The 12,419-nt window shown below is 37.9% G+C and overlaps 1 protein-coding gene and 1 long non-coding RNA gene across 12 annotated transcripts in view; one reads left to right on the forward strand and one right to left on the reverse strand.

The window, feature by feature from the left end:
- The window catches only part of LOC149031207 (uncharacterized), an 83,901-nt gene extending 79,123 nt beyond the window's left edge, over positions 1 to 4,778 (reverse strand). Inside the window, exon 1 of one of the 2 annotated variants that reach the window (XR_016177910.1) lies at positions 4,652 to 4,778. This is a non-coding gene — a long non-coding RNA (uncharacterized LOC149031207). The remainder of the gene's footprint in view (positions 1 to 4,651) is intronic. The other variant, XR_016177911.1, reaches the window with a different exon arrangement.
- br (broad-complex core protein) overlaps positions 1 to 12,419 on the forward strand; it is a 91,333-nt gene that overhangs the window by 16,347 nt on the left and 62,567 nt on the right. For 3 of the 10 annotated variants that reach the window (XM_015315781.2, XM_089176521.1, XM_089176523.1), the window contains exons 2-5: positions 8,806 to 9,007; positions 9,120 to 9,311; positions 9,669 to 10,248; positions 10,808 to 10,867. In XM_015315781.2, the coding sequence (XP_015171267.1) occupies positions 8,822 to 9,007; positions 9,120 to 9,311; positions 9,669 to 10,248; positions 10,808 to 10,867 (1,018 nt within the window). In that variant the 5' untranslated portion in view covers positions 8,806 to 8,821. The other 7 variants (XM_015315788.2, XM_089176522.1, XM_089176524.1 and 4 more) reach the window with 5 other exon arrangements.

Here is a 12,419-nt window from a genome sequence, read left to right on the forward strand (position 1 = left end):
GAGGAGGGGATCAGGACGTAAGAGAAAAAATATGCTGGAGCTGTGTGGCAAGAGCCTAGGCTCAGCTCGCGTTCTACTTTTTTTCCTTGCCCTCTCTCTCTCTCTCTCTTTTTCTTTCTCTCTTTAATTTTCTCTCTCTTTATCTTTCTCTTTCTTTCATTCCAACTGACACGGGGTAAGCTCGCGTGTGTAGAGCGCATTTAGAATGCATGCGTACGCGGTTGGGCTTTCAAAGAGAATGGGGATATTCTTTATCGCCAAAATTTTCTGTCTACCCAAACTGAAATCGCGCGACGACGATCGCGAGCTTCACCACCAACTAGCAGGTGCGCCTTTTAATGAGAGCCCGAACCTAGCGAAAAGGGGCTGCATGTAATCCGTCCCTTTTCTGGTGCCTGGTACCCATGGGTACTAATAATAAACGATATACCCGACTATACTTTTACACGAGCTTTTTACTCTTTCGTAATCCGTAATACGGAAGAGAGAGAGAGAGAGAGAGAGAATCGGCTTATTTTCAGTACGACATGTTCTTTCTCGAGTTATCTTCATTTCATAAGTGTTTTTTTTTTTCAAAACTTACTCTTTTAATTACATATTTATATGAAATACTAAACTTTGTTCATAAAAAAATTAGAACAGACAAGTCATTTTTTGACCCGGGGTGGATTAATTCCATCTTTTGATCTTTAGTTTTCAGTAATCGAGACACTTTTGATAACGGATCGATACGTGTATGTACCTGTTGGACGTGTTCAGAATGCAAAAGCAGTCGGTATCGTGATATCGTCGATATTATTCTATATGGGAAAAGGAGGTGAAGAGGGGGGAAAATATCCGTGGTTTCCATCATACGTTTGATTTTTATCGAGTAGATTCTATTTTATCCGAAACGAAATGCTCGCGTTACGTTATGCAGGCATTTTGCTTTATATACGTCCAAGGTCGACTGACTCAGCGATCATCGAGTGGCATAGAGAAAACATCCTAATTGCATTGTTCGCCCGATGGCTTGGGAGAACCATGCAAGGGATATTATACGAGGGACATCGTATTGCACGTTGTAACAAGATAAGGGCCAAAGTTGATGTTTCAAAGCGTGTAATGTACTACGTTTAGTACGCCAGCAATTTAGCACGACTAAACTCTTCTTCTCTCTTTAAAACATAAAGACTCTTTCTTTTTTCGTGGAAGAAAAAAAAATCATCAAAGCAATAAAATGAATAGCTGCGATTATTAGTCCCGAAACGATTCTCCTCGTATGGCGGTGTGTGTGTGCGTACGATGTTTCACGAGGAAACGATTCAGACGAAAAATAAAGTATCATCGCGGTATGATCGATTCATTGGGCAAAAATAAATTTGGCGGACGGGTGCATGCATGCATGTATCAGTAAAAATATCCCGAGTTTTTCCGGGAATGCGAAAATCCGAGTGTAACTTTCACCCGGTTCTCAAAGGAGAAGAGAAGCTTTCTCCCACCCACTCCTCTCTCTGTCTTCATATCCTTCTCTTTCATTCCCTCTCTCTCTCTCTCTCTTTGATTCTATCTGTCTGTAGCGAAGTGAATCGACGATGGTTGAAAAAGTATAGAAACGCTTCTAGACCAAGTAGGCAACGTCCCTCAGCCTCGACTCCTAGCAATCCAATCAATAAATATTACAATGGAACCCCTAGAGAAGTAGGGGAGCAGCGTATCCTCCTCTCGTCCACCTCCCACCATCGTCTCTTCTCTCGTCCACCTCCTCTCTCTTTCTTTCTCATTCTCTCATACTTTACTACGGCAACGATGGTGGTAGCTAGCAGCCAGTGGTGGTGGTGGGCTGGTGGTGGTGGCGTCGTGTCGGTGGAAAAAGGACCTCTTTTCCGTCGCGCTCTCACAGCATTCCTCGTCCTGGTTCTCCCTCGTCTCGTCGTCCTCGGCTACATCTGCGAGACGTCATCTCCCTTTTTCTTCTCTCTTTCTCTATTTCGCAAGCGCCCTCGTTTGCTCGTTTCATCTCTTTTTCTCTCTCTCTCTCATTCTCTCTATTCTCCGCCTATCCCTCTCCTTCTCTTTCCACTCCCTTCTTACGAGCGCTCGGAGCGTCACCCCTTCTCTCCTCTGCCCACCACCCTCCCCCTTGCCCGTGAACGTTTACATTTTACTTTTCTAGTAGCGAATTAAAACCGCGTTCATGCGCAGCCCGCGAAAGGGCGTAATGATTTTTTGAGGGGCGAATCGAGTCGGGTCGCCAACGGCAATGCCGCGGAGGGGGTAGTGGTTCGGGGCCGAGAGAGAAAAAAGAGAGAAAGAATATATATATATATATATATATATATATATGTATATATAAAGAGAGAAATTTAGTAGGAACAAATCGGGCAGGAGTAACCAGTAAAACATTTTAAGGTTGTGCTTTGTTGAATTTCTTATTCCTACGGCAGCATGACTTGACTGCATAGAAAAGAGCGAAAATTTCAAATCGTTGTTTCCCGCCCTTTACGTCGAAAATTCCTTTGACAGAAGAATATCGAAACGATCGAGTCAGGAAAAAAAGAAAGGAATATAGCGTTTTAGTTGAGAGGAAATAAAAAAAAAACATAACACGCGAAACAAAATCTATCCAGCACGTTGTTTCTTTCTTATCGAAATAGTAGTAGTCATTTTTTTGTTTTGGGCGCTTTACGCATTTCCATTTCGCAGCATAACTCGCGACGGGTTAAAGTTGCCCGAGGGATGGGGGAGGGCTAGGGGGAGGGAGAGGAACGGGCGACGCGTTCGCAAGAACCAATCTCCCCACCAATCCGGCCAATGGCTCACTCACTCTCTATCTCTTTCTCTCTCTCTTTCCTAAAACTCCCTCCTGCTCCTCATCCTCCTCCTTCTCATTTTTTCTTCCTTTCTTTCTTTCTTCCTCAGCGGGCTGGCGTGGCACTCTCGCTCTCTGCGTACGCACTATTTTTTAGTCCGCACTTATTACGACAGATGTCTCATGCTCCGATAAAGAATAACGCCGGGCGAACTTCCGCCCCGCGTGTACTAGTCCTAAGCAGACTTTGCTGTAGCTGCAACTCTGAGAGACTACTTTTTCGTCCGTGCTATATCCTCTCTCTCTTTCTCTTTCTCTTTACGTAGTAGTTGGGGTACTTTATTCTTGTTTTTGTTTTTTTTCTCTCTCTCTCTCTCATTTTTCATATTCAATGAGTTTGTTACTTCTTCTTTTTTTTAGTTTTCTTTTATTTCCATTTTCTTAACTCGTATTAAAGAGACCCAACAACCAGCAGAGAACTCGTTGCGTTCATCGTCATCGTCATTCGTCATTCATTTGTGCGCGAGTAGTATATCCCGTTATATTATCATCATTCGTTGAAGTCGTCGTCGTCGTCGTTTACGATCTACGATCGGAGCACGTGTCCTGTCGTCGTCTCTTTCCGTCTCTTTACCCCCTCCCCTCCTACCCGCCCGTCACTCTAACGGCCGATTCGAAATTCCCGCGTTTACCGGGCGCCACGCGTGTCCGCGGCCCTGACGGCGTTTAACGGCTCGCGAGAGAGCAAAAAAGAAAGAAAAAAATAAGCAAAGGAAAGAGAGAAGAAGAAAAAGTAGAAGTAGAAGTAAAAGTAGAAGAGAAAGAAAGAAAGAGAGGGAAGTGGGTGGCGAGAAACTAAACGTGGAAGGAGCGAGGAGGGCAAGTAGAGGGAGGAAAAGATAGCTGCTGCTAGGTCTCCGGATCGCGCGCGCTCGGGCGTTGTATCGTTGAGGGGCACCTCCTTTCTTCCCTACCCCTCTTTACTTACTCTCTTTTTCTCTCTCACTCTTTTGGTGGCGCGCAACCACGAGACCTAACCTCTCCGCACCCTTTTCTCTCGTTCGCCGCGCGCTCTCGGCGAGCGCGTGCGAGAGGGAAAGGAGCGTGCAAGTGAGTGAGTGAGCGAACGAGTGAGAGAAAGAAAGCAAAAAAGAAAGAAAGAAAAAGAGTGAAAGAGAGTGAGAGAGAGAGAATTGCCGGCGCCGCTCCTGTCGTCTCTCGCGACGCCGCGCACTCTCCACTTTTTCGGCGAGAGAGAGCACAAGCACGCCGAGCGACGAGTTGACGCGCGTCCGCACGATCTTACCGCACGGATATATCGTTTCGCGAGAGTGGCGATGATACTGTTACCTTTACCATCACTGTCACCTTCATCGTCACCTTCATCGTCACCGTTATTGTCATCGTCACCTTTGTCATCGTTATCGTCGCCGTTGCTCTTTATTCCGCGTCTATTTCGCCGGTTTCTTTTTATTTTTCTTCTTCGTCTACGTCTTCGTCTTTGTCTTTGATTAAAACGCGTTTATAAAACGCGAATATTATTAAATAATCCTAGTGTGCCTGCTGCTACTGCTGCTGCGGGGCTACTCTTCTCATCCTCATGTCACGACGGTGCGTGAACGACACAACAACGATATAATACGATTATTAAAAAAAGGAATTATACACCTGTTGTGTGTTGTATCGTTACAAATATTTTCTTAACATTACACACATATAAGGTTATTAAATAATAATAGTTCATTATAAAACAAACCAAAAAAAAACAAAAGGAAGTAAAATTTACAATAACGATTAACAGTAAATAACAAATAATATATAAAGAAGAAACCAAAGAATAAAAAAAGGGAAAGATCGTACATGGAGCATGGTGTCTTCCCAAGGCTGAAGAGGGCCAAGAAGGGCGAACACGTGAGCGTTGTCTTCGAACGTTGTCGCGACGAGGTAAAGATATCGCGATCTCCCTCGATTTTTTTTTTCTAAATTTTCTCCTAATTTTATATAACACATGCACACACACGCGTGCTCACAAATACACTGGTTCACACATTTATTATTTCGAATGATATGAAGTAATCGTATTTCGTTGTCTTTCTTTCTTTCTTTTTTTTCTTATCTCTGATTGTTTTCTTTCTCCTTTCTCTTTCTCTCTCTATTTCTATGTTCAATTTTTTCTCACTCATTTACTATCAGTGAAGAAGAAGAAGAAGAAGAAAAACCACGATATCCTTATCCCTTAAGTCGTCCCCCCGTTCCTTTTCTCCTCTTCCACCTCCTTTGCTCGTTCGTAGCCGGCAACCTTTTCGTACGTTTTCGTGCAAAACCCGAAGAGAGAGAAAGAGAGAGTGAGAGAGAGGCAGACCTTCTCCTAGTAGCCCCGATGCTCGCGTCGCGACGCGCAGTTTTGGGGGTTAGTTCGGGCGCGTACACCGCGTCGTCCGTATCGTCGAGGCCGAGATCGTAACCGGGTTCCGTTGGGATGGATGGATTGATAGATAGAAATAGGGTAAGGGAGAGAGAGAAAGAAAGAGAAAATGAGAGTGTGAGAGAGAGAAGATAGATAGATAGAAAAAAATGCAGAGAGACAATGCAATGAGAGAAGAGATGTCACACCACCACAACAATATACATACTACCTATATATGTGCATACGCGTACGTATGCGCCTTTTTCGAAGTTCTCGCGCGGTTTTGCTCCCCCCACCCCTTTCCAGTTACGAAGCATCCCCGTTTAGTTGTTCGGCCGTTCTCGGTAGTGGCGGCGCGACATATGTATAACTATATATGTTATATTCGAAAATTCGTCGCGTTCAAACGCGAATCGCGATAATAGCATGAGTGAGAAGGAAATGTGCTCGCACGCGGGAACCATCTATTGTCAGTATGTATTTATTTATTTCGATTTCAATAAGATTATCTTCAAAATTGTGTGTGTGTGTGAAGTTTGACAAGGGACAAGAGAGAAGAGAAAAAACTTCGAAACGTGTGATTGAAATTGTTGAAAGAATCATCGTCATCTCAATCTCTCCCTCTCTCTTTCACTTTCTTTCTCTCTTTTTAATTCTTTATTTGTTCTCCATCTGGTACGTGCAATTTTTTTGGTATTTGTCATTAATGTGAGAATCGGCGGAGATCATCTTGGAAGATCGTTTTTGAAGAATCCAAACTGATTCGTAGGAATTAATTTATTTCTTTGTTGCGTGTGTGTGTGTGTGTTGTGTGTATACTGTGCGTAAAAAAAAGAGTGGGTGGGCGCGCGCGCTTTCACTTGCTCGCTCATTCGCTCATTCGTGTACTCTATGATAACGCGCGCTCCAAATCTTCACGGCTGATCTCGCGGAGGACTATGTCGATCTTTGCGCACTTTTTTTGCGAGGTGGCGTTGCGGAGATAAAACGCGGAACGTTTTATGAGAGTCCATTGTTTCGGTCATTAGCTTACGCGGTATGACGAGCGATAGGTGTGCTTTCGCGATAACGTCCACCACCACTACCACCACCACCATCATCACTACCACCACCACTATCATCATCATCATCGTCACAACTACTATCATACTAAACCTTTATTATTATACTACTACAAATACACTATTACTACTATTACTTTCATTACTATTACACTATTACTACTACCGGCACTATTTACCACTACTATTACTACTACTACTACTACTACCTTACCATACTACCACGAGCACTATTATCACCACTACCACTTTTATTATCACCATTAAATATTATTGTTACCTTCCTTTGTTATAAATTGTGTGATTTCCCTTTGGTATATTTTTGTTTCTATTAGTTTTTCGGGAAGTGTGTGGTGAATGTGTGCCTTAACGTGAGTGCGCTCTGACGCTTTTTGATGGCCGTCGCCGTGGCAGCCGTCATTGCGGTTACTTTTTAACGCTTTTATTATATTGGACGAAGAAAAGAAAAAGGAAAGGTAATCGCTCGTTGATTATCACTTTTTTCTCTTTCTCTCTCTTTCTTTCTTTATCTTTCTTTTACTCTTTTTATCTCTCTCGTATCTTTTCATCTATCTATGATCGACAAAGATCTTCAATTCTTTCTACACACCTTTAACCAAAAGTAGTTATCGCTCTATTTTTTCTTTTTTTTCATTCACGAGGTGGTGGCAAGCGTGTGCACGACGCGTGAACAACCTAAAGAGGAAAAAAAAACAGAAAGATAGAAAGAAAGAAAACAAAAAAAAAGGCTCACTTTTACGCACTTCCCGTACGGATATTTCCCGCGCTAAACTTTCGTCTCTCGTCAATCATCGTCATCATCATCATCATCGTCATCATAGTCGTCGTATATACAAGTCCTGACTTTCTTGTGTTTTTTCGTTATCGGTTTCTTGAATGTTATGCGATATGTATATATGTATGTATGTGTGCGTCGTCCTACATATCGTGTCTTCGCATCAGTTTCATTTTCATTTTTTATTTCTTCTTTTACTTCTCTCTTCCTATTTTTTTTCTTTTCCTCCCCCGTTTACTTTTTATTCTAACCATCACGCTATTTCTTTGACTGTATTTTTTAAAAATTATTTTCTTTTTTTTTTTTTCTTTTTCGATATTCCTTCGATATTTCCTCTCCTTTTCGAGAGAGAGAGAGAGAGAGAGAGAGAGACTTTCGTAAAGTCCTTCGTAAAAAAAAAAAAAAATCCGCGTACAGTGGGCACTATTATTCTCTTGTGTTATCAAACAATATTTGGCGATTCTCACGAGACTTCAACAAAACTTATCTCGAATTCGTCAGACATAAATTTAGCGGGGGCTGTACGATAGTGTGTAGCGTTGGTTAAAAAAAAAAATATCTGTGAGAATGTGTTCCGGTCTAAATGTATTTTATTTTTTTTGTATTTCAATTTAGTGTCTTATGTTTGTCCAGTGATAGGTCCAGACTTTGTGTACATATATATATATTTATATAGTATAGTGTGAGTTAGAAAGTTTAGCAACGATAAGGAGGTTGATTGAATTACTGCGTTAAATGATTTCGAATTGGAGAGACCGAGTGCGGAGATAGTTTATGTTTTTTTCCTTCAGTTAGGTTATTCCTGAATATATCAATCCAGTAGAAAGAGAAAGAGAAAGAGAAAGAATCATGTCAAACGTTATAATTATAACTTCGAGCAACAATATAATTATGATTAATGGCGTGCTTTCAAACAGCTTGGAAATCTTTTTAACTAGAAATGTATTGCTACACTTATGCAGGGAATCGACTCTGCAAATTTGTTTTAAGATTTTTTTATCATTTCGCTAAGATAACACTATCAGCATACATTTAATGCTTGCGCTTTTATAAGTAGAAGAGGAATATTATTTAATCGTATGTTCTGGACTGGCTCCAGCTTGACGACCTAATTTCTTTTTCTGTGACTAAATAAAAATATGAAATATTATTGATTTGTCATTTCTTTTTTTATTTTTTTATTATTATTATTATTATTATTATTATTATTATTATTATTATTATTATTTTCATTTTCTTTTTTTCTTCCATAATAAAGTACGTTATTAAGTATTTATTTACGTTTGCTATTTGAGGATTGTATATCATCTTTTCTCTTTTTTTTCCTTGTGTGTTTGAAGTCTCGTTTAAATTGTTACTCATATTCGTATAAAATGCATAATATTTTTTTAAATTAATTATTTTTTTGTACTCATTAAATTTCAATTTATATATATATATATACATGTTGAGTATATCACACGTTATAGTTCAATATATAATTAATTTTTTATTTCCATATTATCGATTACGTAATTCTTTATCCAGCTAATAAAATGTAATGGACATCTGTTTTAATAAAGCATTTGTGTTCGAGTACAAATATCGTACAATTATCTCGGTTTTTTTTTTTTATTATATAAGTAAATAAGATGGAAAGAGCATAATATTTATACGAATAATTGAATTTGTAAAAATAACAAAAAATTGTTATATAATATTGAATTTGTACAGGAATAGGTGATAAATAAAATCTAATGTTTGTTCACAGGTGAATAGATATAACGATGGTAGATACGCAACACTTTTGTCTGCGATGGAATAATTACCAAAGCAGCATAACGTCAGCTTTTGAAAACTTGAGAGATGATGAGGACTTTGTGGACGTTACGTTGGCTTGTGATGGCAAAAGCCTCAAAGCACACCGAGTTGTACTCTCTGCTTGCAGTCCATACTTTAGGGAACTTCTCAAGGTACATATATATGATATATTTTTTATATTTATTATGTTCTTTTCTTGAAAAAAAAAAAAGAATAAGTTTAACTAAAACTATTTAAGAATGTTTATAATTTTTATTATTTCAGAGCACACCATGCAAGCATCCGGTGATAGTACTTCAGGATGTATCGTTCAATGACTTACATGCCTTGGTGGAGTTCATCTACCATGGGGAAGTGAACGTACATCAACGTTCTCTCAGCAGTTTTCTCAAAACTGCAGAAGTACTTAGGGTATCGGGTCTTACACAACAGGCTGACCAGACAGATAGGGACGAGGTGAGTAGCTAATTAATTCATAAGAAACATATTTTATTTATTACTATAAAACATACAGTGTGTTTTACTTAATGTATAAATAATTGGCATGGTCGAGAGTTAAAATCAGATATAATATAGAAAATCGGTATCGTTGAGATTAGTTTCATTTATAAAATAAAGAAAATTGAATATGATCAATTAGAACGATGATGATCAGGTGCAAATGAATTTGATTGTATCCCATACATATTATTTTTTGTTAACTCAAACGTTGTACCTGGAAAATGAAATTTTTTTTTTTTTCTAGACATTTACTCATCGCTAATAATAATCGCACGTGGTGACTCTAATGAAACGTTTTTTGCTACGATTTAGCTCTCACATGTTCGTGCACTGGCTGCTGGTGTTAATCATCTTCCTTTTCACGAAAAATCAGAAGAAAGTTTTCCTCGTAGTGGTTCACCACCCGCACCAACAACACCTACACCTACGACGATGCAACAAATATTACGTAGAGCACAAATACGTAGGAACGAGAGGCGTACACCGGATTTTCACGAGGATTCGGCGAAAAGATCGAGGGTGTCCTCGCCTCCTCTCAACAACAATGACGCCACGCCGACCGATTTTTCGGTGAAAAACAATCATTTGTCGACTAAAGTGGAAGGTAATGGGGTACACGAAGAAAACAGTCCAATAGAAGATAATATAAAGTGCGAACCTTTGGAATTGACCGGTGGTAATGGTGGGAACGTCGGTAACAACGAGGACTCATCAGATTCGGGAGCAGCGGCATCGGATAGGCCACCGGCGTCGGCGAGTAGTAACGAACACGAACCTGAACCTGAACATCCACCTACGCAAAATTTTATGCCAGAAAGTAAATTGTTCACATCGACGCCAGGAAGTTTTAACTTCAGTATGGCAGCCCTAACGGATCACACGCCATTGTCAGGTACGTCAGAATTTTATTATCGAATCGGGCCTGTACGCACACTAAAAACACCACAAACACATCCATCTTTCCCAATATTTATTCTTAGAAAATTATATTCGTAAACACCCCCGGTAACACCACGTTTTATGGTTTTGATCTCCGTGCTTTCGCGTTAAATTCGTCCTTCGTGTATTGAATTTTTTTAAACCCTTCAGGAACGTTAGATATTGTTATTATAATAATAGACGATATTCAATATTACGAGGGATTCGCATTTCTTTTTAGTTGCTTTCTTTTTTTATTGTCTTAAAACGTACGACGATGAAAGTCCGATCGTATTACGGTTAATTTTTCATTTCACTTGCGAATACATTTTTATTGTTACGTTCCCCGGTGTATACAATAACTCGTTATGTCACTATTATCACTTATTATTACTTTATCGGCTATCATGTTGTTGTTTTTTTTTTCTTTTCTTTTTTTTTTATTACTACTTGGCGACGTTCTCATTAATTGCGTACAGGCCTTTAATTCGATTTATATAAACGAGAACTACCGTCGCTATGCATGACAATAGTGAAATTTCCAGGGTTGAGCCACGGGTTGCAAACGCCGGATTTAGCAGGAACTTCGCAAGGTAAGAAAATTCTGTTCTTTATTAGCTCCGTCCAATCAGAGATCAATGGAATATTCTGAAATATTTCGAAACTTATGATCTTTTATTTTTTTATACTTATAAAATATATTAAATATGTGATTTGTATTTGTTTATTTTTTTTAAATGTAATAAAATTTTTAAGGATATTCTATTGATCATCTTAAAAAGGACAATTCTACACTTACACTCTTCCTATGATCTTTCATCGATACGTCGCAGCCACGAACCGCTTGCGGTGTAACGAGTCGATCTAATAAAAATAAAAAAATATATACAAAAAAAAAGTAACTAAAAAAGACTTGTGCAGTTATATCAAACTAACAAATCACAAATTAAAAAAAAACAAACAAACAAACAAAAAAAGAATGAATTTATTTATTGGTTGCGGTGAAAGAGCACTTATTTACTGTCTGCTTGGAAGATATTAAATTTCTTCTAATTGGCATGCGTTTTAAAAATCATCGTTTATCATCATACAATACGATGTCATCATACGATTTCGCTTGCATTCTACATTTCATGATAATCATAATGGTGTACGAGGATATCTGTATATTTCGGTGATATCAAAGGCGTGGAATTTAATATAATAATAGTTTGTTTTCGATCATCTATCACGCGACTATAATAATTATTATTATAGTCTGTTAAAAAAATATAAATAAAAAAGGGAAAAATAAAAACTAACAATTATATTCGTTTGATGAATATCCAATTGTCAAATCTATTTGATTATTATTGAAATTTGTGGTGTATTCGTAATAATGTTTTTGTTTTTCTTTTTTTCTTCCTCTTCTTTAAAATTTAACACATCAAAGTAAAAAGAAAACATATATACATATATATATCTTGTAAAGCTTACAAAATTAATTATGGTTGGGGTTATGATAAATGATTACATATTCCATTCTTCTTCTTCTTCTTCTTCTTCTTCTTTTTCTTTTTCTTTTTCTTCTTCTCATTCTTCTTCCTTTCTGTTTTTTTTTTTTTTTGGTCACGAGATAGCAAAACGGGGATTGAAAGATTCTTTTCACTCGCCATTGTATCGCCGATTATGCAGTATCATTAGAAAATAATTGGCACAAGTAGTAACAATGACAAAAATATTATATCAGTTTGGCATTGCTGTACAAAGATAAGTCTATTGCAATCATCCGTTACTTTGTTAGCTGTATTAGTAAAAGATATAAAGGGTAAACTTTATGGAATCAAAGAAAATAAATGAATAAATAACGAATGCGGTGGCAAAATAGTCCAAATCCACTCAATTATTTTATTCTATTATACATATATATATATATATATAATGATTGATCATCATTATCATAATCATCATTATTGAAAACCTTTTAATTTGGATCATAAACGCGCGGGATTTATGACGATTCATCTATTAATGACAATATTTGTATTCGCGTTTTTTTATATGTTTATTATTATTATTATTATTATTATTATTATTATTATTATTATTATTATTATTATTATTATTATTATTATCTTGTTAAAGTTAAATATTATAGTAATCATT

This window comes from Polistes dominula, unplaced genomic scaffold (genome assembly GCF_049000335.1).
Source record: "Polistes dominula isolate Pdom_NZ unplaced genomic scaffold, Pdom_raw_medaka contig_25, whole genome shotgun sequence".
Lineage (NCBI taxonomy): Eukaryota > Metazoa > Arthropoda > Insecta > Hymenoptera > Vespidae > Polistes > Polistes dominula.